Source organism: Camelus bactrianus, chromosome 16 (genome assembly GCF_048773025.1).
Source record: "Camelus bactrianus isolate YW-2024 breed Bactrian camel chromosome 16, ASM4877302v1, whole genome shotgun sequence".
NCBI classification, from domain to species: domain Eukaryota; kingdom Metazoa; phylum Chordata; class Mammalia; order Artiodactyla; family Camelidae; genus Camelus; species Camelus bactrianus.
Genome location: NC_133554.1, coordinates 8758127 through 8784230, shown reverse-complemented (window position 1 = coordinate 8784230; position 26104 = coordinate 8758127). Strand labels below are relative to the sequence as shown.

The 26104-nt window shown below is 35.4% G+C and overlaps 1 protein-coding gene across 4 annotated transcripts in view; it reads right to left on the bottom strand.

Annotated features, from left to right (window-relative positions):
* RABEP1 (rabaptin, RAB GTPase binding effector protein 1) overlaps nucleotides 1-26104 on the bottom strand; it is a 165766-nt gene that overhangs the window by 22871 nt on the left and 116791 nt on the right. For all 4 annotated transcript variants that reach the window (XM_074342419.1, XM_045516452.2, XM_074342421.1 and 1 more), the window contains 6 exons: nucleotides 19352-19555; nucleotides 17372-17532; nucleotides 14426-14545; nucleotides 9139-9274; nucleotides 6640-6818; nucleotides 4403-4534 (listed from right to left, as the gene is read on the bottom strand). In XM_074342419.1, coding sequence (XP_074198520.1) covers nucleotides 4403-4534; nucleotides 6640-6818; nucleotides 9139-9274; nucleotides 14426-14545; nucleotides 17372-17532; nucleotides 19352-19555 — 932 coding nt within the window. The remainder of the gene's footprint in view (nucleotides 1-4402; nucleotides 4535-6639; nucleotides 6819-9138; nucleotides 9275-14425; nucleotides 14546-17371; nucleotides 17533-19351; nucleotides 19556-26104) is intronic.

The window sequence follows — 26104 nt, the reverse complement described above, 5'->3', positions numbered from 1 at the left end:
TTATATTTTGCTGCATATTACTCATGATAATCATTAGTGTCCTGCCTCCTTACATTCACTGAACAAACATTTACTGTCTTCTATATGCTGGGCACTAAACCATGCACTCAGGATACAACTGTGAGCAATCTTTGGCCTCAAGATGCCTTCAGTTTCATGAAAAAAATAAACAAGTAAACAGGCTTTTAGAATATCATATTTAATAAAATGACAGGCTACAGCTATGTACTGAATGCTCTGGGAGCTCAAGGAGAGGAATTCAGCCCAGACAAAGGAATGAGGGAAGGTCTCCTGAAATTCAGTGTTGGCTATACTGAACATGAGATGCCTGCTGTATATCCAAGTGGAGATATGCACCCAGCAGAGGGATACAGAGGTCTTCAGACAGAGACAGGGGAGTCACCACCATATAGTAATACCTAAAGCCACAGCAGCAAATCAGAACACTTAGGATGAGGAGGGTAAGTAGGATGAGATGAAGGCCAAGGGCAAGACCCTGAGAAACATCAATTTTGTCCATTTTCAGGATGGGCAGAGGAAGGAGTAGCCAGAATAGAAGGGAAATAAGAATAATGCTGTACACTGGAAACCAAGTTCAAGCAAGGTGTGATCAACACATTAAATAAGGGGTGCGCTAAGTGAAAGACGCCAGACACAAAAAGGTCACATATGGTGTGATTCCATCTATATGAAATCTCCAGAACAGGAAAATCCACAGAGACCAAAAACAAATCAGTGGCTGCCAGAGGCCGAGGGGAAAGCAAAGGAGAGAGTGACTCCTTAATGATACATGGGGGTCTCCTTTGAGGGTGATGAAAATGTTTTGAAACCAGACACAGGTAATGGCTGCACACTATAAATGTACTAACAGCCAATGAATTACACACTTTACACAGTTAATTTTTGGTTATGTGAATTCCATCTCAATTTTTTTTACACATGGTGCAGCATAGTTCCAAAGTATTGTTAAATGCCATTCCTTATAAATGAACTGAAAAAGACTGAAATACAGATTTTTTTTAATGTTTTAAAAATATTCTTACTTGGCCCCAGAACCTTCATTAAATAAATAAACAAACCTAATTTACCCACCACCACCACCCCTGCCAAAAAAAAATTCTTACTTGGTATAATAAAAAGTTGACAAATTTTATGTTAATTACTCCATTTCTTTCTTTTTGAAGGTTTTTTTTAACCTGCAAAATTAAGACGGCCGAGGGACACAAATCTGGTACATACCGAGCTAGCTACGGCAAAGATCCCAAACAAACATCCTAAAAACACTGGAATGAAAGCCCATTGTGTCACCTTACAAAGGAAGTTGACATCTAACGCTATCAAATACAATGCTACTGTGACACCAAAAAGGGAAGAGGATAAGGGCAAAAAACCTGTGAGGGCCATTTAAAACATACCAGCTTCCCATGCTGACAACAGTATGCACAAGGAACATATACTTCTAGGGGACAGTAAACTGTTTCAAGGTTTCTGAAAGATGATTCAATAACATGTTCTAATACCTTAAAAGATGTACGCTCTTAAATTCAGCAGTTCTTTTCTCATGAACTTATACTAAGGAAGTAATCAGGTAAATACATAATAATTTGTATATAAGGAAGAATTACATATAGTGGCATTATGGCATTATTCATAATTACGAAAAAAATTTTTACTAGTGAAAAATGAATAACTTGACTATCTGTTAGTGTGTTAATCATGTTCATTTCTGTATTTTATGTTTTTGACATTTTGAAGGCCTTGTTGGCCACAGAGACTGCCTCTCCCAAGCCAGCTAATTCCTAGAAATAATAAACAACTTGCCTATGAGTATATCTTTCATATCCAAATTAACCAATTCCAAATCCATACCCTGCAAACAACTCTGTTATCTAACTCTTATACATCAAGCCAGTATTTCCCCTACCCTAAATCTGGCCAGGCATCAGAAAACTGAAGACAGGCTCTACGCCACAAAACCCACCGGAGTTATTCAAACCAGCCAGTCCTATGCTCTTTACCCTGCTCTGCCTTTTCCTCAAAAAACCCCAATAATGGCTGTGGTCTACACTTTCCCCTTGCCCGCCCTTCTGCCTCACGACCAACTCTGGTGCTTCTCCACGTGGGTCTGCACGATATGCCATGACTCTCATTTCTAGAGGGACTGTAACATTCAACTTTTCTTTCAATGGCATTAACCTCTCTGTGTCATCACTCAGTCACCTTTACAAACTAAAACCTGGCCACAAATCAATCTGTAGGAAATTAAGGAATTATGTTAAATTTACATGTCAGCCATTAAATATCACTTTAGGGGAAAACATTTACTGATGTGATAAAATCTTTAAAGATAGATTTAAGTGGGGGGGAAATGTACATAAAACATTACGTAGAGTTACAATCTGGATTATGTTTTAAAAGTAGAAATAGAAACACACACATTACCTTTGGAAATGAAAAAAGAAAAAGAGGGAAAGAAGAGGTACATACCAAAATGTAAGTGGTGGCTATCTCTGGGTAGCAGAACTATCAGTTATTTTTATTTTGTATGACTCTCTGTACTTCCCAAATTTTCCATAATGAACATACACTACTTTTGTAGTGAGAAAAGCATATTCTAAGCATCTGGTTAAAGAAGATATAAGATCCTACAAATTTTAAATGTCTTTAGCAATAAGTCTGACTAACTCTGTAAAGCATCCCATATTAGCTTTAAATCAATAGGCTAAAGTAAACTGGCATGACTCTCAACACGAAACAAGCACATTCAACATTCAAACTGCAAAATATCAGATCTGAAAGTCTGTAAGATATTTCAAATGTCAGGAAATAATGTTACGCATAATATATATAGTATAAATCTGTTAAAACAGGAAAAAAAATTTTAGCACTTCATTATAAATCACAACAAATCTTCCTTTCCTGTTTTCCTGTTAAAATATTTTTTGAAAAGTTTGAAACTTTCCCAAACATTCCTGGACATAGGACTGGATGATGCAGAAATCATATGATGTTTGGCAGTACCCAAAAACTGAGACACTCTCTTGGAAGTCTAACTATTAAAAAAATGCAAAGCAGAATCAGGCCAAGATTCTCAGGGTATGATCCAAGAGAATGTACAAAAACAATTACATCATACTTTTCAAACGTCCACTAGGATTTTTAAAGCATTTTTTTCAATGTCAAATAATCCATAAACGTGGAAATATGAGCCATCAGGAAGTAGATTATACATGGCTCAGTGTAAATCTACAAACTAACAGAAACACGATAATTTTCAAAGTGAGAAAAGACCCTTATCCAGTTTAACAGAAACTGGTTCACCAAGTGGAAAAAGGAGGAAGGGGTGGGGAAGTGAATATGAGATTTGAAACAGCGGGGACAGTATAAACAGTGTGTATGAGCATGGCCAGCTAGCAGAAAGGTCTGGCTGGACCCGATGAAGTGGAGAGCATGGTTAAGGCTAGAAGGGTCACGTAACTGTGAAGGCCCTTGTATGGCAGGCTGGGGACCTTAGTTTTTACCCTAATGGCAACTAACAGAAGCATTTCCTTCCCTGAAGAGGGGATTATCAGCTTGAGTCTTGAAGGATGAACAGAAGGATTCCATAACTCAGAAAGGCAGAGGGAGGTGAGCATTCCAGGTGAAGGAACTAACATGCAAGGCGGAGAGCAGAGCACAAGACAACAACCAATGCGGCTAAAACAGGGTCTTGACTCTGAGTGAGGACCTTGCACTTAATTCCATAGGTAATGGGAGTCAGCGGTAGTTCTGAAAAGGGGAGTAGTCTGACTACAGCTGCACATGAGAAAAACAACTCTGACAGTAATGCTGAGGGTGCAGTGGAATGGGACTGACCGAAGACAGGAAACGTAACAAGGAGACCCTCTCACAGCGTGGGTGAGAGGTGCTGAAGCCACAGGAGCATCACTTCATCTTTCCACCTCCAGGTCTCTCTACTCTACCTGAAATGTCCCACCCACCCCGTCACAATCTGCCAACCCCTACCCTGTCCTCAGGGCTTACGATCTATTACTTGTTAATACTCAAGTACATGCTACAGGGGATTAAGTGTTTCAACACTGTAGACAATCTCTTTTAAACAAAAGCTCAAAGTATTAGCAACATTTATTATTCATATCAATTTGCAGATAGTATTTACATTTTCTTCTGTTGTTTTAATTGTGGAACCCTAGAGAAAAGAACATCTGTTTCACAGACCGTGAGGGAAACTGCAACGCACTTCTAACAGTCCTACCGATAATGCTGTAAAAACAACTGAAAACAAGTAACATCATTGTGCTACTACGCACTTCCCATATGAACAATGCAACTGACTGATAGATGAGAAGTTAAAAATGTTAACATCACGTATACAGTGATTTTAACTACAGATTCACTGTACCTCCTCATTTGACAACTGGGCTGAAGGTTCTTCGTGAGTTAAAGCACACACTACTGGTATTTTTACTTCTTCCTCAACATCTGTTTTTTTGGGATCCTTTCTCTTATTAAGTCTTTGTTGTTCATCTTCCTCCTAAAAGTCAGGAAGAAAAATATATATATATTACCCAGGTAATCTATACTTAATGATTCATAAAGTTATTTAATCATTCAAAACAAATAAAAAAGAACAGAGTTTTATGATAAGAAAAAACTGGACACTGAAATTTGTTTTATAATCACATCTAAGGACATCTAGTCACAATAAAATGTTTTTATACTATGTACAAAAAGTATGAATCCTGGTGTAAAAAAAAAATCAGGAAAAAGCTTCTAAGAAAAGTATACCACGTGAAAGGCAAAACAAAAGAAAGCAAATCACCCCCTCTTCTTCAAGTGATCTGAGAAAGAGAATTTATATAGAATGTTCCTTCAAGTTATTGTGGAAAACAAACAGGAAAAAGTTAACAATTCCATATCCGTTAGAAACATGTACAAATGTGTATGAAATACAAAGGAATGACTGAAGATGATGTAATATTCGACTCAACAAAGATGAATAAGACACCCTCAGTGCCTCCCACAAAACAGTCTAGTGGGGAGGGACAACACACAGTCACATTACTACACACGTATGTACAAGGTTCTACAGGAGAAAAAAAACAAAGATTTCATCTGAGAGCTAGAAGAGGGGCCCAAAGAAGGTAACACTTCAGCTGGATCTTGAAGAATCAGTCAGATGAGTCTGTCAATTGTGTGAGAGGAGACAAGCAAGGGTTCCAGGGAGAAAGGAAGCGCGTACGAAGGCACGGGGCACTGAAGGGCAGACACGTAGGAAGGTGCTGAAGAATCTGATGTGACTGAAAAGGGGGCAGGCACATGAGTAGTGAGGGGCATGGAGAAGGGGCTAGTGATTAAGTGCTTACTATGAATTCAGAGATTGGATCAAGCCTCAGATATGCCATTTCCTAACCTCACTGGAAAGTTTTGTTGTGTGTCTGTCTGTTTTGGGAACCACATGAGACAAAGGTTTATATATAAAGCCTTTTAGCACAATGCTGGCATATATTGGCCTTAAATGACCAGTTTTAATTGGCAGCAGGAAGAGCATGATTAGATCTGTACTTTAGAATCTAAATCCTTAAGTTGACTGTCTACATACAAGACGAATGAATCAGAATCAAGAGACAGAAATTTTAAAAGGAAATTTCTGAAAAAATCTGAATTAAATTACACAAGATAATTTAAAATATTTCTTACAATACCTAGAAAAGCATCTACATAGCTATCCTAGGGAAATACCTGCACATATAAACAATGTAGAACAGAGTATTAGGTGCAACACTGTTTGAAATGACAGACAAAAAAAAAAAAAGAAAGAAAGAAAGAAAGAAACTATCTAGACGCCCACTACAAAAAGAAGAATGAAATCAGTTACAGTATAACCAGTTAACAATACTAAGACAGAACTCTGATGTGAAGATACATCCAAGATGATCCTTATGAGACATATAAATTACAGAATAATTACTTACACTATGATACCAGATGTATGGGTAGGGGAGGGGGAAATATACACTTTTATAAACACACAGAAGTGGTCTGGAAGACTACTTTCCAAACTGATCACATCTGTTTACAAAAGTAGTTACTTTTGGGAGGGGCGATGTGTGAGACGGTACTTTATCACTTTATACAAACAAAAGATTTTTAACCTGAGGATGTATTTGTTTTATTCACGTACTTTAAAAAATTTCTTTTAAGCAGGAAGAAAACAAGGTCCTGGGTATGCAGCACTCTAGACATCTGCCTTTTCATATCACTCAGCCTCTCCATCCCCACCATCACCTTCTAATAAGGCTTTTAGAGCAATTTCACAAAAGACATGGCCTGGCCCAACATAATTCAGGAGCCCTAGGAGAACTGGACAGACCCGTAGACAAAAGATTTTCACAGAAATATGCACTGCTGCATCCTGTAGACTCTGAAGAGGATCATTTCTAGTTTCCTTCCCCCCAGACAAGGCCATTTTAAAGTTGAAAAACAAAATCCCTCAAATGCAGCTATTATGTTTTTTGAAATGGTACACATGGCTTTGTTTCAGGCTTAAGTCAATCTATAATATGCATAAAGTAATGCAATCATGTGTGAGCTGGGGAAATTTATTAACAAAACAAGTCCTACAGAACTGCTATTCACCTGATCTTTCTTCTTTAGTTCTTCAACTTGTCGGAGCTGTTCTGAAGTTAGCACAATTTCCATTCGCTGCATGTCCCGCATCAGCAAACGCTGAGATTCCAGGAACTGGTCATTGGCTTTCTGCCACGTGTGTTTTAACTGGTTATGTTGTTGTCGCTCTTGCTCCAAGAGATGGCAAACTGTTTAGGAATCCGCCAATCAAAAAAACTGTATTTTAATGGTAGGCAATTTCTTTAACATAGGACTACTGGACCAGATCTGGCTGGTGGTGACTCCGGTGTCAGATTCTGCCTCTGACAAGAACCCAGGGGCAACCTGTTGTTGGACAAGGCAACTGTCCCCATACCACCTCTCTAAGCAGAGTCTCCCAAAGTGTGCTCCTAGGAAGAGGAATGTGTGAAAAAAAGATTTCTGTGCTCATTAAGTTTTGGAAACCTTGGGTTAAAAACTTTTCTTTAAGGATTTATTTACTACTGCAGGACTTTGAACTCAGGGTCTTAAGCATGTCTATGTTCTCTTGTAAGTTGATATAAAATACAGTATCTCCCAAATTTACTTGAACAAAAAATTCTTTCCATAGTGCCCTTAACAAGTGTTCTAGGGAATACACTTAGGGAAACATTGCTCTAAAGGCCAAAGGTACAGTAACTACTCCTAACTGTCTTTAGAACATTCTGATAAATGTTATCCAGGAATCCTTCTTGAGTCCATTTAGTTTTAACCTCTCAGGAGAAGCCAAAGAATCTTCGTAAATGCTTGTGTTGTTGATACTCATCAGCGTGGCCATCTTCTTCGGAGAAAAAGAGCAGAAGGTATCATCTATCTGCCCATCTACCCAGTCACCCAAGCCAGAAACCAGAGAAACAACTCATACTTCTGACTGTCCTCACCCAAGACATTCAGCTGTGACAGGGGCCTTCTAAAGCTGCCTCCTGTGGGGTATGACGTGCACCTTCCGCCTCTGCCTTAGATTTAGGACTCAGACAGCCACAACAGGAGCCCTCTTATTACTCTTCCTGCCATTTGTCTGGCCCTCTCTAGTCAACCCTCCACACTGCTGGTAAACTGAACTTTCTAAAAGAGAAAACATTACCACTCTGAGGTTTAAAACCTTTCAGAGAAGCCTAACACAAAAGGCCACATATATAATCCCATTTATACAGAAGTCCAGAATAGGCAAATCTAAGGGACAGAAAGTAGATTAGTGGTTGCTAAGGACTCGGGGGGAGAAGAGAATAGGAAATGACTGATAATGGGTAGGATTTCTTTTTGGAGTAATGAAAACGTTCTGGAATTAGTGGTCACAGTGTACAATTTTGTGAATATATTAAAAAAAAAAAAACACTGAATCAGACACCTTAAAAGAGTGAACTTCATGGCATGTGAAATATCTTAGTAAAGCTGTTATTTAGGGGAAAAAAGTTTTTAAACCCTTTAGAGGCCCCTTATTACCCGTATGATAAAATCCAAAATCCTTAGCATAAAGGTCTCCGGGATCTGGCCCATGTGTACCCCTCCCATCTCACAACAGAAGTCATAGATATTTTTGTATCTCAGCACAGTTACTGCAGATATCTTAATATATTAGTTATGCTCATCATCACTTCAAAGTTACAGTAGTGATTAGACCTGCTACTAGACTTTGTTATTTAATGCACTGATAAAACAGCACATTACTATGCAAGTTTTCACTTATTTATGTTTTGATAACTGTTTTATAATATAATTGGTTTAATAATTCTATGTGTTTTATGTATTAAAAACATTATTCTGGGGGGAGAGTATAGCTCAAGTGGTAGAGCACATGCTTATTAGCAAACACAAGGTCCTGGGTTCAACCCCCAGTACCTCCTCTAAAAAAATACGTAAGTAAACCTAATTACCTCCCTCCCCCCCCAAAAAAAAAATTAAACAAAATGAAACATTCTGAGAGGGCTTCACAAAACTGCCAAAGGAGCCTGTGACACAAAAAGGTTAAGAACCCCAGGTATGTAAGATTCACTAGAAGAATTAAAGACAAAAGTATATTTTTATTTAAGCGGGAAAGGATGAGCCTTCTTCCCCTATCCTGAGAAAATAGTCAATTTCCGCATCATTCTGCTACCAAGCTAGTGAAATCAGAGATGCTATTTAAGGACACCAGAATACACCATCTGCCCTCTCTGTCCCATTTTCACTTTTGCTAACCCCCTCTATCAAATGGGGGAAAAGCAGTTTAAGCAGAAATTCCCTGCTACCTTCTTGCCCAGAGCTTGTGCTTTGTGAAGTTATTAAAGGGGTCATGGAGGAAAGAGAAGCCATTAACAACCCAAGCATTTTTGCAGACCTGACAATCCCAGCTTTTCATGAGAACATTCAAACCAACTGCAAAGCTTAAACTGAATTACTAGCATGTTGGATCAGTATTTTATAATTTGTTATTGTTATTTATCAATACCAATTTTACTCACACAGTTCTCTTAGAGACTAAGATTAAAAATATAAAGAATATATACCTACCTTCATGTAATTCTTTCCGAAGTTTCTCAGCATCTTCCTGTAAAACGGACTTCTGAGTATTCAAAACAGCTACGTACATTTCTAGATCAGTCCTACAAGATTTCTCAGCTTCCAGATAGTGATTCAGTTCTTTAACCTGAAAAAAATACAATTCTATTAAGCTAAAACTTCCAACAATTTCTGCCTCAGGTATAATGGTTAGTTCTGGATGTGCCTTAAAAAAATTCACATTTATATTTACATAAGTTTAAATTTACCCCCAAAATTAACATTTATAATTAATTAAAAAACAAACACATACTTACTACAGAAAACTGGGAAAATAACATATTTAATACTAGGCATTATCCATAATCATTACCAGAGTAAATATACAATTGAGATTACATGTAACAGTTTTGTACCTTGCTTTTAAAAGGTGGTTCCAATTTGTATTCCCAGAGCAACACACACGTGCTCATTTTATCACAAACTCAGTGAACCCAGGTTGTTGTTTTTTTAAACAGTACTTTTAAAAGATATAAATGGTATCATACTCTTGTAAGTCTGCTTTTCTTTGATTTCTGGTGAGGTAATTCCAAATGCCTTAAATTTACAAAAAGGAGACATTTTCACAGACATACATTCATTCATGGAAGGAAAAAAGAGGAAGTCATGATGGAAAAAATAACTTCTCTCACACTGCAGTGAACACAAACTTGAAGGCAAGTGCAGAATACTTTTTCAAATCATATCTTTTTTAAATGCCTTATGTCTGTTGAACAATTAACTATAATTAAGTATTAACAATATAGTCTAATATCTGAAATAGTTATAACCAAAATAAAATGCAATCTTGCCCCAGAAAGTGATTACAGAATCATTTGCTTTATTCTGTCTTACAAATTGTCCATCCTAAACTTTGGCCATTTAAGCTTTCAACTTTTTCAAATTGTTATGTCTAACTTCACTTTCAAGGTCAAATTTATGCCTTCTATCTTCCCAATTCTTCAACATGAAATAGCCGACTGATCTGTTTTCAGTTATCTTTACTCCTGGAACATTAACACAATACATCAGCACTGGTCACAGACTAAAATGATTATTTAAGCTGCCACTTGACGCTTCACTGGAGACTGTCAGTGTCAACCAAATACATACTAACCAAGCATGACAAAGTGCTGCCTGTTATGAGGCACCTTCCCGATCACCGAGAGAGAGGGTGGTAATTCAGCTGATGGTAAAAGATAGTCAATGAGGCAGATGTAAAGTGGTGGTATATAACCACTAATTCTATCAGCTGTTACTTCTTAGAATAAATATTTGATTCTATTAATAATTAACTAACTTCTAACATTCAAAAGCTATTGAGCAGAACTCTAGGAAGATGGTGGCAACGAATATATGGTATCTGAAGTTCCTTGAATTCCATACACCCTAACAACAGAGCTACTAAAATAACAAAACTCGAAACGCACAAACACCTACCAAAGAAAAAAGTGATAATTAGAGGTTGGGGACAAACCACTGAAAGCTACTTACGCGGACTTAAATGGAATCAGCACCAATGCTGGAGAAAGTAAAGGGAAACAACAGGGACCCAAGAACCCCAAAATATTCAACTGGGATTCCAACTTGACAACAGCAGTTCAAAGTGAGAAGAATTTCAGACCCTCCAATAGTGGGTAAACACAACAAATTTGTGCTGTAAGGCTTACCATCTGGTTAGGGTAAAAGGGTATTCCATGTTCACTTACATGTCCCTGACTGCTAGTGAGACTGAAATCTTTTCACATTCCTTAACTATTCAGGTTTTCTCTTTTGTGAATTGCTTGTTCACATTCTTTGTTTCTCCATGAGGCCATTTGTCACTCACGGACATGGCAAATTTTATTAATTTTGGACGCTAATTTTTGTCAGGTATATAAGGTACAGATAACTTCTAATAGTCTACAGTTCTCTTTTCAACTTTTTGTGGTATTTTTTAGTAAGGTAGTGCTATATTCTAATATAGGCAAATTTGTCAATCTCTTCTTTCACAGTTCAGTTTCTTCTCTTAAGAAATGTTTTTGTGCCTCACATATTCTCTTTTTTTTAACATCTAAAAGTTTTAAAGATTTACTTTCACTCTTAAGTTTTTAATTTACTGAAATTAATTTTTGAAAAGTATGAGGCAGAAAGCTAACTTCACTTTATTCCATATTTATAACTAGTTACTCAAAAAACCTATGTTTTAACAATCCATTTTGTTCCCACTGATTTGTAATGCCACCTGTCATGTATCAAACTTCCACAGACATATGGGTATATTTCCAGGCTCTCTCTTGTTTCACTGGTCCATTTGTTTAATCCCTAAATCAACAACGAACTATCTTAATTACAGTACTACTGTAGTAGTAAAACTACTCTAAGTCTTCATATTGGTAGGTAGGGCAAGTCTCCTCATCTTGTCTTGATCAAAATTTTGCTGGGTATATTTCTGGTCCTTTGCTTGTCCACATGAATTCTAGGATCCACTTATCAAGTTCTTTATTAAACTCTGCTGGATTTCGAGGGGAATTCTGAATTTACAGATTAATTTGGGAAATACTGCCTGCTTTACAATACAGTATCTCTTCACTCGGGAGCACACATGTATTCAAATATTCACTTATAATGTATTCCACAAAGATCTTACTCATTTTTATTCAGATATATGCTCAGGTAACTTACATAGTTGTTTCTTTTGTTGGGTATTTTTTCTGCTGTCGTGAATAGGAATTTTTCCCCTTTGCATTACTAGAGTCTATAACCACTATTATCTCTGCATGTTGATCTTGCTGAAAATAACTTTCCAGAACTCTTATTAGGTCTAATTAGCTGTACATTTGCTTGCTTTCCTATATAGAAAAATCAGTTTCATCGCTTTCTTTCTAGTTATGCCTCATTTATCTTGTCTTGCTGCATCATCTAAGACCACGTAAACGATCTGAACAAAATCACCAGGCACAGGTCTCCCCGCTACTGTTTCTGTCATTAATGGTAAGGCTGCTAAACATTCATCATCAAGTATGATATTTGTTGAAGATCTGATTAAAAAAACCCTTTATTAAAGTTACTGGGTGTTTAAATTTACCAAATGCCTTTTTGAATCTAAGATGAATTTCTTACTCTTCCCCTATAATCTTTTTATGTGGTATATAATAACAATAATAGGTTTTCTGGTGCTATACCATCCTAAATTCCTGGGACTATCCCTATTTGATAATGATGTCTTTTTTTTTCCTTTTCTTTTTCTTATTAAAAGCTACACTGCTGAAAATTTTTGCTTCTGTATTCCTAAGACAGATCTATAATTTTCTTGTAATACTTTTCTGTCAGTTTGTTTGCAATGAAGTTATGTAAGTTTCATAAAATAAGCTGGAGAGCTTTCCCTCTTTTTCTATTCTCTAACACAGTCTGTAAAATATAAGGATTATCTCTGTCCAAGAGATTTGGAAAAACTTGCCTGCAAAACTAATTGAGTCAAATGTCTTTTGGAGGAAAGGAGACAGAAGAAAGAAAGTTTTGACTCTACATTCACTTTCATTAATAGTTACTAACTACTTCAGCTTTCGTATTTTATCTTGAGATAATTTTGGTTAATTATTTTTATTGGAAATTTTTTCATCAAATGACAGCATTTCAAATTTACTGCTGTGATATTGTTCATACTATTTACTACACTTAAATCTCTACTGATGTGTTCTTTTTTTTTTTAGATTCTTGAGTAAAAAATTCAAACCACTCTAAATATTTTACAATTCCTTCTTCCATATGAGTTAATTTTTTCATTTCCTTTTAATTTTGGCTATCACTTTATTGTAAATAATTTAACAAAGATTTGGGTCTGTATAATACCAAATCTTTGAAATCCGATGACACTTCCTTTGTGACATTATGAAAAGTATAACGTACCCAAAATAACAATACTTTATTCTAGGCACTATCCTAAGTGCCTTACATGTGTTAACTTATATAATCCTCATAACAGCCTTATGAGGGAGGTAGTATTATTATCCCCATTTTACAGTCAAGCAAGCCAAAGTACAGTAAAATTAAGTAATTTGCCCAAGGTCATCCAACTCATACATGTTGAACTCTTCACTACTACTACATTCTACTGCTGTATAAAATACAGTCTCTCTCCCTCTTGGGTACAGGATTCTGTGTCTATTTCACGTCAATTATTAATCAAGTTGCTCAAAACTCTTATATCCCTACAAATACTTTTTTTTTCTGCTAGCACTATCACTTGAATATCATTTACCCTCATAATTGTCACTTTTTAGTTCACAACTCAAGGCTATGTAAGGTGCATTCATGTGCATGACTCTCGTATCTTATGCTGGATTATAAAGTAGAAGGGAGTCCCTCTTTATCTTTATTCTTTTCTCCTTTCATCCTACCTGTTTCATATTACAACTGCTATATACCTTTCTTTTGATTAGAATTTACATGGCATATCTTTAAATACCTTCTTTTTCAATCTTACCTTGCAGTTTTAAGTATATCTCTTCTAAGCAATATAAATTTAGATTTTTAAAATCCAGTCTCTTTTACTAGGTTTATTATTATTATTACCTGTTTACATTTACTAGGATTATTGATATACCTTCATTTCTACATTCCTAAATTTATTTCTACATTACTATCTTGTGCTTTTGCTTACTACCCTTAAAATTTCTCTTCTTTCCTACTTTTTAAATTAATTATTAAAATGTTTGACATTCCCTTATATTTTTCTGTTGTGTTTTTATGGCCAGTAAATCCAGCCGTGCTATAGTTACTTCATCTCTAAAAGATGAATTCTGGAGCTGATGTCAGAAAACAAAGTCAACTTTGAACAACTTATTTTCCTTCATAAGAAAACAAAAGAAGGAGGGAGGGTATAGCTCAATAGTAGAGTAAGCATACTTAGCATGCAGGAGGTCCTGGGTTCAATTCCTAGAATCTCCATTAAAATAAATATATACATACACACATACCTAATTACTCCACCAACACACACACACACACACACACACACACACACACAAACAAGTTCTCATTTTGATAAGAAAATAAACACTGATTTTGTAAAAAAGCAGCATAAGCATCACTATTGGGATTACTTAAAATATCCATATGGGCAAAATCATCTCCAAGTATTTTCTTGCATTTTAAACAAAGCAAGAGTCTTAAGATGCATGGTCTAAATTATAGTTTTACTCCCTTAATATTCTAATTTTGCTCATAGCAATAGGGCAGAACCTCGGTTTCAAGCAAATGGATTACAATGTTTCACAACCTTTGAGGCCTCCAGCTCTTTAATCTTGTCTTCAGCCTCTGTCAGTTTATCTTTCAAAGCTGCAATTTCCTTCTCCATAGGCATCACAACAGACCGGAGTTTTTCAGCGTCCTCTTGGGCCTATGGTTAAAAAGAATTAAATGCTACAACTTACTGATTTAACGCTTTTCTAAGAAATTCTGACCTCCCCAACCTGTTAAAATTAGTGTAATAAATAAGTCTAGCAAGCACTGTATTAGCACTCACAAAATTGAACCACGTCTAACTTTTAAATGCTGCATTACTTTGAATGTCAAGTCATAATCATAGCTTTCCCAAATAGTCCATTTAGAATTTGGGAGTAAGTAGGAAAATTGATTCACTATGACAAATTTGACTCTTTAATTAACTGAGCTGGAAAATATCCTTATATAAAAGGAAATGCATATAATAAATACTTTAATTTTTATCATTCTGGTTAATAAATTAATGAAACTATAATTTCTTACAAATGATTAAAGGGCTGATTAATTTTTAACATAAAAAATAGAATTTATTTTCTAAAATATTAGAAAATTATGTTGCTATAAAAAGGCTTCCATCTAACTATTCAGAGCATTATTTTACTTCTGCTGTCTAAATAAAACAAACACAAAGAATGACCTCTAAAACCACACTGTTTTCCATCCTCCATTCTCAAAAACATGGATTAAAAGGAAACATCCATAAACTTAAATTGGTAAGAAACTTCATTTTCATATGTCTATGTATGTGTATGTGTATATACACACACACACACACACAGAGAAACAAAGGCAGACTCAAAAAGTTAGTTTTTTTCCCTTCTAGTGAAAATGAAAATTAATCTTATTCACTGAATTTAAAAGAGCTCAACCTTTTCCTAAATTGTTCATGATACGGAAAATATTATCTATGCCCAAATGTAAGTGGAGATTTAAAAAAAAAAACCATATTTCTCAGAAAAGAGGGATGGCACTTTGTTTTCCAGCGCTTGCAAAGTCATTTCATCATTTTATTTTGAACTAAGTTCTGTTTGGGAAAGACACATGAGCTTAAGATATCTTCAGTCAAAGCTAATTTGGGATGCTTATAGAGGTCTGCTGATAAAAATTAGCAGGGGAAAAAAGGAGAGAAGCAAAGAATGTAATACAGCTTGAGTAATTTATTAATGCAAAGATGACCTCACAACTCCAAGTGGTGCATATCATAATAAACAAAATTTCCAAAGATGACTTTTTTTAAATGACAGAAGGTCAACTAAAAACAAAGAAAATCTGAGAAATTGTCTCAGCCAAGAGAAGCCTAAGGACGTAACTAAATGTAACATGGTATCCTGGATGGGATCTTGGAACAGAAAAAAAGACTTGGGTTAAAAACTAATAAAATATGAGTACAAAGAAAGGACTTTAGTTAACAAAAATCAGTATTGATTTATTGTAACAAATATACCATACTAATATAAGATGTTAATAGGGGAAACTGGGAGTGGAGTATATGGGAACTCCATAGTCTCCTCACAATTTTTCTATAAATCAAAAACCATTTTAAAAAATAAGGTTTATTTGAAAAACTAAGGAATAAATTTTTAAAATGACAAAAGCGAAGGGTGGGTACAGCTCAGTGGTAAAGCACATGCTTAGCATGCACGAGGGGCTGGGTTCAATCCCCAGTACCCACATTTAAAAATAAAAAAAAAATGGTGAGTAGCAGATTGCAGAAATCATGATTATGAATATATTATCAGGATGAAAGAAAAACTATCCTCATGTGAATGGCACTTCACCATTCACATGGTGACATGAATGTGGCTCAGAATGAAATTTCTAATGATAGTATCAACTATGAATTCATCTCAAACAACTTCATAGAACTGAAGGCTGTCTACTTTGGATAACTACAGTAGATGACTAAGTGACTAGTGATCATGAAGACACTGTCAGATCCTCATGAAGATGCTGAATTACAATTACAATCTTTTCCTGAAATAAAAGAATGTAAACAACTATTCCTCAAGGTTCAAGCTTTTCTTTTGAGTGTTGAATTCTCAGACGATTTTTACATCATAAAAAAAAAATTAAATAATCTTCTAAATACATAAAAGTGGTTTCTGTATGAACCAAGGATTATGAACCAAAGATCATGATTAATTAAACTGAAAAGAAAAATCAAATTCTAATTATTATTTTATATGTAATTTCAAATATATGTATGTATATAAATTAACAAAGTGAAAGTTTATATAATCAAACTGGCCAAAAGCTTTTTTAAATTTTCTCAATGATAAAATGTTTCACCTTACATTTAGTTGCTCTGTGTTCAGGTGTCTTACAGCAATATGTTCAAGCATAACATTCAATACATTTTACACACAGGGACCAAGGAATATCAAGAAAGAAGGAAAACATCTGTTCTAAAACTTCAGGTTAGACACAATTACTAAGCAACAACACTCATTCAGCAAATAATTGCTAAGAACCTATGTGCGAGACACTGCGCTAGGCATTTAGGACACACAATAAACGAGACGCCTGCCCTCATGAAACTTGTATTCTCGTAAGGAGGAAAAGGCAGCAAACAGTAAACCTAACAAATAGGTGAACTCTATGTATGTTCTAAGGAAATATGTGCAATGGGAGAAGAAAGAACAGAAGAACAAGTTGTGCAGGTGGGGGATGGAGGTGGGCAGGTTGCAATGTTAAATGGGGTGGTCAGAATAGGCCTCATGAGATGGAGACATCTGGTCGAAGATCTGAAGATGAGGGAGTTAACCTTACATATATCTGGGGGAAGAGCATCAAATCATTTAATACTATGTTCAGGTCTGTGTCCAAATAATTCCTCTAACAAAAAATAACAACTTCTATTACCATAATAATATTAGTTAAAGCATTACCACAAAAATATTTGGATTCAAATATTTCTACAGATGAATACATTCCTTCATACCTTTTTCATTTCATTTTCTAAATTTTCCTCCTCTTGACCTTCAGACAGCCTTCTCCTTAAATCAGCTATTTCCCTCTCTGCAGATTCTTGATACTGTGCCCACTGTGTTCGCTCCTGCTCCAGCCTAAGGTGAAACTGGTGCTCATAGTCACGAACTGTTTCTACAAAACATCACCAAATAGTTCATGTCCAAGCATTCTGAAAAAATGTTCTGGCACACTAAAATTTGAAAAGTAATTTTATATTAAAAAAATTCAGCCTAGTTTTTGGAAATCTTTCAATTCACTGAAAACAAAAACAGAAGCACTAAACTAACATTTCTAGTTCTTACTACATGTAGAAATTTTGCTAAGGATTTTAAATCAACTCTGATCTTCACAATAAACCTGTGCCATGTATTATTTTACAGATAAGGAACACCTACGAGAGGTTAAATACTCTGGCCAACATTTCATAACCAGAAAGAAGCAGAGCTAGAATTCAAACCTAAGGCCAACTCCAAAAGCTATGTTCTTAGATACGACATATGACTCCTAGGACAAATATAACATGTCCTCCCAATCCAGCTATACACCTGAAAGTGTGAGAAAGGGGATATACTTCCAGAATGTTCTACTATATCCCAAGATACTAACTTAAGACAAATTCTAAAGTCTTTATAAAATGACTTTATCTTTAATACAATCTTAACACATTATGTGATAAATACTGCTCACTGTCCATTAACTTCCACTCTTTCTTGTTCCTAACAAAACCCCAATTTTGTTTCGAAGCCAAAGGCCCAATGTAAAAACTAGAGTTTCTAGATGCCTTGGTGGTTATGTGTAACCAGACACCTCGATAAAGTGTGTGGCGGGGACGGTATACACTGAAGATTTCTAGAAAATTTTTGCTTTACTGAGGTGGACTGGAGGAGGGGCAGCCATTTTTTTTCAGCCACAAGGCAAAATGAAGTTGAAAACCACGTGAGGATGAAGAAACAAAAGGACTGAAGAAGCTTAGGACACTGATGACATCAGGTACCACTGTACTCAGCCCTAGATTACCTATCTCTGGATTTCTTCCATGAGAGAAATGAACTCTTATTTGGGTACACTGCTATAGTCAGGGAGGTAACACGAGGCTTAGAATAATCACTAGGTGATAGCCACAAACTCAAAAATAGTGCTAGTCTTACCTGCCTTCTTACAAAAAAGTGCTAAGGCAAATGACACATAACTGTGAAGATGGGAAAAAAGTCATCACTATTTCACATTTATATTATTAACTAAACTAATTCTAGGAACCCAAAGATTCAGGAGGCAGCTTACTTCATTTTATTATCATTTTCTCAGAAGCGCAGGCAGTAATTAAGCACTAGCGCTAACAGCCGAAAGAGACTAAATAAACTACTACTCTTCCTTCAGACCAAGGGCCGCCAGCTGGCAGCCCAGCAAGCCCATTCTAGCCCATAGGTCATTCTAACTCAGAGAATGAGCAAAAATTCCACTTAAAAATAAAAAGTTTTCTTTAAAATATAAAATTATGGCAATGCTGGCCTGGATGGGCCCTAATGAGCTGGAACTAATAAGTGTAAATAGTAAATAACTTTATTCTCTGCCTGGGAGGTGTCTCCAGCTCAGCACACTTCCTGTGCCCAGACGGCTTTATTCACTCACATTACTGGCCTGTCTTCTATAAGAAAATCCATTTTGAAGCCCTGCTTTAAACATTACGATGAACTACAGTTCTCATTTAATGTAGTATCTCTGTAACACTCTCATCAGAATTCATTATTAAATTTATTAAAATTACAGATTATATACCTATTTATAGTATCATTGGCTTCCCTTTTATTTGAAGACAACAGGCCATCTTGAAGATGGTAATACATAAAACTATATAAAACTCAGGATATACTTTAAGACCCTCTGAAAACGTTCTCAATCATGAGAATCAGTTACCTTAGAAAATCGTAAAAGGATCTGTCTTTGTCTTTACCTTTCATAACAGCCTGAAGTGAAGCAACTTCTTCTCTCCACTGTCTTTTCACTTCATCTATAGCTTCTTGCTTGGTATTTTCAGAGACCGTGGCAATGGCCTTGATATTTTCCATCTCTGCTTGGGCTTCCCACAGCTGTGTCCGAAGGTGTCCCAAATCATCTTGTGCAGCTTGTAAAACCGCATTTTGCCTCTTCAGATCCTCTGCGAAAAAAAGTGAAGACTGTCCATTAATGAAGAGTTCACTTTTATCAGGCTGACATTCCAATGAAGAAATAAAGCATTATATTTATAATGTTAACATTCTAATGAAAAAAATTAAGCATTACATTTTAAAACAACATAGAAAATGAAGTCATTTTAATAAAGGCAAGGTTTAAGGTATGCTGGGTATCACAAATCAATTATTAACTACCTAACCAGAGTGATTAAGGCCAGTTTTAGAGCTTAAATTTAGGCTCTTTTACCCATTGGCTAAATGAATTTATTTATTACCCTCTCTAGCCTCAGTTTCCACATCAGCAAAATTGGAATAAAAACAGCCACCTCAGAAAGTTGTTTTAATGATAAAACACTGTACTGAAACACAATTCAAAATGTTTAGTAAAAAAGAAAAGAAAGCCAGAGTACATGGCAGTTAGTGGCTCTAGGCCTTTTTTAAGCTGGGATTAATTTCTCAGCACCCCACCATTACCATCTCTTAAATATTAAGTTGATTTGATGTGCCTATCACATGATTTAAACATAAGTAGGGCATCTGGCCAAACTGACTTCCAATAAAAAAATGAACCTACCAACAGTATATAGAGGTGTGTCTGTTTTCCCATACCCTTACCAAGAGTCACTATTTTCAATTTTTTTTAACTTCTTGCCAACATCATGGGTAGAAAATGGTGACAGTTTTCATCCATATTTCCCTACTAATACAGAGACTGAGTATCGCTTCATACATTTATTAATGACCAGTATTTCCTCTTTGGTGATATCCTTTAACTATGTTTCTGATGAATTGTTTTTCTTCTAATTTGGGAGAGTATTTTATATATACTGGATATTAATCCTGTTTTCTCTAACAAAACTTCCCAGTCTGCCGCTGTCTCTTAACTTCTTTTTTATGTTTTTTGCCATCTAAATGTTATAAAAACATTTATGCAGAACTGTTCATCTTTGCGAAGTCATCAGTTTCCTTTACAGAGCACAATAACTAACCCAATTGGCCATAAAAACAGTTTGATTTAAGACCTAGCTCTACTACTAACCAGCTATGTAACTTTAAGGGAATCACCATGCCCTCAAGCCAGAATAGTGGCAAGGCTTTGTCTGTACAATCTTCAAAGTACTTGAAAAAAAATCAAATAACATCAATTAAAGAACTTTTAAAAGTTGTGAAGATATTCATCATTATCAAACAATCATAGGAATTAACAATTTGGTAATTCAAGTAACAGAAAAAAAAAACCTAGTCATAATAATTTTAAGCGAAGTCATTTACAAAATCTTCACTCTCTCAATATCAGTTTCATATCATTTTGTCACCACTATTAAAATATTCTGAAACACTAGCCAGAGACAGTTATAAGAACATTAGTTGCAGAAAGGAATTATCAAAAGAATCTTGAAGGCAAAATAGATAACTTTTATGGTAGGTATATCACTGGGAATGACCCAGAAACTGAGTAAAGACATAAACATGTGAAACCACAAAAGAAGTGTGTGTGTGTATCAACTGTATATTCTAAGTGCTGCTTCACAAAATGTGAAATAAAAGGAAAAGCATTACTTATGGAATACTTTATCAAATTTTGAGAACTCCAATTCTGTCAAGGCTCAGATTTATACACTTAATACCTCCTCATGCTAATAATCCCCACGACTTTTGACTTATTGGAAATTACCCAGAGCTATTCACTACCATGCTGCCATTATGAACAGAAAAACTGCAAATAAATATTAAACCTACATACTAATTTTTGGCATGTTTCCTCAATTAAAAGCAGTATAGAGACCCTGGAGGAAAACTGGATCAAATCTTATTCCTGACTTACTTTATAAATATTTAGGTAAGATATAATATACATATTATTTGTCATATATAATATACAGTATATATTATTTGTTAAATATATGTGTATATGTATACTTAAACTAGGAAACAAACAGAACTTAAAAATAAAGTTAGAAAAACAGTTTTTTTGTAGCAAAGCATTTCAAAAATGTTAGCCAATGGGTACAAGTTATTAAAGAACAATTATTTTTTGTTTTTGTAGATGTTTTACAGATGATTTTCAAACATACTCAAAAGTTGAGAGTATAATACAACAATCCTTCACACACCCACTACCAGTTACCAAGATTTTATTTCAACCATCCTTTTTCTTTGCTGAAGTATTTTAAAAGTCCCAGAAACCATATTACATCATCAAACATACTATACATGCATATCTTCTTACACACAGTGCCACCATCATCACATCTAACAAAACAACTGCTTGATATAATCTAATACTCAGTCTTAGTGAAATTTCTCCAATTGCCACAAAAATGTATTTATGAAGATTTGTTTGACTTGGGATACAAACAAGACACTTCATTTGGTTATACTAACACTTCAAGAAGAAACAAACATAAAGGATTCTATAATGAACACCTATTACCTATCACCTAGCTTCATCAATTTTTAGTATCATTGCTACATATGTCTCAATTTCTTTCTAACCTTAAGAAACATAACTTTACAAATACACTATTTTCTTCAGAGGCAACTATCAGGAATGCAGAGTTATCATTACTATGCATATTTTACACCTTTACACTATGTTGCAGGTTTTTAACCTTAATGCTCTAGTACTGTAGTATTTTTCCACAATTAGCTCATTCCTCAGTTTTTGACACTGGTAATACAAGTAACTACCTCACTTTGTTAACTGCAATACCACAGAACCAACAGATCAGCTATTACAGTTCATGGGCATTCCAGTGTGAGGTAGGAATCTACTTTTTCATGTAGATGTTCCCCTGGTTCCACACCCAAGGCCTCAGTCTTTTCCCATTTTTATAAAGCCGTTTACATCATACATCAAATGTCCTGATATACTGAGGGTCTGATTATGAAACCTCTATTCTACAAATAAAGCTTATTTGTCTGTTCTCATGCCAATCCTATACTGTCTAAACTAATACAGCATTATTTAATATTTAGTCTACTCTTGTATATATTTAAAATTTTCCATAATAATTTCAAAAGGCCATGATAGCGAGAGGGGATAGCTCAGTGGTAGAGTGCCTGCCTAACATGCACAAGGTCCTGAGTTCAATCCCCAGTACCTCCACTTTAAAAATAAGTAAATAAATAAATCTAATTACCTCCTCCCCTTAAAAAGGGCATTCAAAAGGCCATGATAGTTTTGAATAAAGTGGGGAGACTTCCCCTACCAGATATTAAAGATGATTATTATAAGCCTCATGTACCCACTGCCCAGCTCCAGCAATCATAAACCAATAGGCAATCCTGTCCCATCCACCCATTTGCATTCTACAACTTATTATTTTGAGATGTCTCAAGAATTTTTTAATTAAACTTTATTTCTTAGAGCAATGTTGGGTTTACAGCAAAACTGAGCAGGAAGTACAGAGTTCCCATCAACTCCCTACATCCCCATGTACAACCTCTCCCCCTGCTGACATCCCTCACCACAGCGGTACATTTATCATGATTTCTGAACTTACAATGACACATCCTTATCACTCAAATTCCAGAGTTTACATTAGGATAATGTATAGTGACATGTATCCACCACTCTAGTATCATACAGAAGAGTTTCAGTGCCCTAAAAATCTCTGCTTTGCTTGTTCATCCTCCTATCCTCCTAACCCCTGGCGACCACTTAGCTTTTTACTATCTCCATAGTTTCCCTTTTTCCAGAAAGTCATATAGTTAGAATTACTCAGTATGTTGTCCCTTCAGATTGGCTTCTTTCACTGAGTAGTATACATTTAATTTTCTCTACTTTTCATGGCTTGAGAGCTCGTTTCCTTTTCACACTGAACAATATTCCACTGTACCACAATTTATCTGCTCAACTACTGAAGAACATCTTGGTTGCTTCTAAGTTTTGTCAATCGCCAACAAATAAAGTTGCAAAAAACATTTATGTGCAGGTTTGAGGGGGACATATTTCAATTCATTCAGGTAAATACCAAAGAGCAAAACTGCTGAATCATATCCTGAGTATGTTTAGTTTTGTAAGAAACTGCCAAACTGCCTCCCAAAGCAGCTGTACCATGTTGCATTCCCACCAGCAGTGAATAAGAGTTCCTGTTGCTCCACATCATCAGCAGCATTGGTGGTGTCCATGTTTTAGATTTGAGCCATTTAAATAGGTGTGTAGTGACCCCCTATTGTTTTCATATTTGGGTAGTGATCTCTCACTGTTTTAATATATTTGCAGATTTATACAACCATCACCACAATCAATTTTGAAATATTTTAATCACCCCACAAAGAAATCCAGCACTCTATTTATCATCCCCCTACCCTATACCCTCCACCCCCCAATCCTAGGTAACCACTAACCTATCCCTAACCACCAATTCTGGGTATTTCATATAAATGGAATCATACATACTCTCTGACTGGCTTTTGTCCCTTAGGATAATACTTTCAAGGTTCATCCATGTTGTAGTATCAGTACTTCATTCCTTTTTATGGAGGAATAATAAAAGCAATTTGTTTATCCATTTATCAGTTAATGGATTTTGGGTTTATTCCTCACTTTTTGACTACTATGAATAAGGCGGCCATGGAAATTCACGTAGAAAGATTAATGTATGGACGTGTCTTCTTTCCTCTTGTATATATACCTTGGAGTAGAACTGCTGGGTCAAATGGTAACTCTATGTTTAACCACTTAAGGAACTGAAAGACTATTACAAAGCTACTAGACCATTTAACATTCCTGCCAGCAGTGCATGAGGGTTCTGATTTCTCCATATTCTGGCCAACTCTTGTTATTAACTGCCTTTTTGACACAGCTATCTTGGTGAGTGTAAAGTGGCGTCTCATTGTAGTTTTGTGTTTCCCTCATAGATGATGACATGGAGCATCTTAACATGTGCTTACTGGCCATTTATGTAGCTTTCTTGGATAAAGGTCTATTCAGATCTGTTGACCAATTTTAATTGGGCTGTCTTTTCATTATTGAATTGTAAGAGTTCTTAGTATAACCTAGATAAAAGTCCCTTATCTGATATATTTGCAAACTTTTCTCCCATTTGCTGGACTGTTTTTTCATTCTTTAGTTAGTGTACTTGGGAACCCAAAAATTTTTTAACTTTTTACAAAGACCAGTTTATCTAATTTTTCACTGTTTCTGCTTGTAGTGTCACTATCTAAGACATGACTGCCTAACCCAAAGCCACAAAGGCGTACCCCTACATTTTTCTCTTAAGAGTTTTACAGTTTATTTTTTAAACCTAGATGCCTGACACATGCTGAGTTAACTTCTGTAGATGCTAGGAGTCCAACGTTATTCTTTAGCATGTAGACATCCAGAGGTCTCAGTACAATTCACTGAAAAGATGATTCCATCCCCGTTGAATTGTTTTGGCACCTTGGAGGAAATCAACTGATCATATATATTTCTGGATTCACAATTTTGTTCCATTGAATTATTCCTATCCTTATACTAAAACTATACTATCTTGATTACTGTTGCTTTGCAGTAAGTTTTGAAATCAATAAGTGTCATTTCTTCCAACTTTGTTTCCCAAGAATGTTTCTAGATCCCTGGCATTTTCATATAAATTTTAGGATCAAATTATTAATTCCTACAAAGAAAGCAACTGAGACACCAAAAGATATTGCATTAAATCTGTAGGATCAATCAGAAGAATATTGCTAATATTAAATCTTCTGATGTATGAACATGGGATGTCTTTCCAATTTAGATCTTTAAATTTTTTTCAGTGTTTTTTAAGTTTCCAGAGTACAAGTTTTATATTTATTTTGTTAAATTTACTCTTAAGTATATTATTCACTTTTGATGCTGTTGTAAATGAAACTGTTTCTTTAATTTCATTTCCAGATTATTCATTGCAAGTGTATGGAAATAAGATTGGTTTTTGTATATTTATCTTGTATCCTGGAACCCTGCTGAACTCATATTAGTTCAAATGGTTTTTTAGTGGATTCCCTACAATTTTCTATGTAAAAGAGACCATCTAAGAATAGAAAGCTTTACTTCTCCTTTTCCAACCTGAATTCCTTTTTATTGCCCCCTACCCCTGCGTTTTGGCCTAACTGCTCTGGATAGAACCTCCAGTCCAATGATGAAAAGTGGTAAAAGTGGACATCACTGTCTTGTTCCAATCTTAGGAAGAAAGCATTCAGTCTTTAACCATTAAGTATGATGACGTTAGCTGTGGGTTTTCTGTAAATGCCTCTTATCAGGTTGAAGCTTCCTTTTATTCTTAGTTTGGTTAGTATTTTTTATCATAAAAGGGTGTTGAATTTTGTCAAATGCTTTTTCTGTGTCTACAGAGAAGACTGTATGTTTTTGTTTTTATCTTATTAATGTGATGCATTACATTAACTGATTTTCAAGTATTGAACCAACCTTGCATCGTTAGGATAAATCCCACTTGAACATGGTGTATAATCCATTTTATGTATTGCTGAATTTGGCTTGCTAGTATTTTGTTGAGAATTTTTGCATCTATATTCATAAGGAATATTGGTTTGTAGTTTTTTGGGGG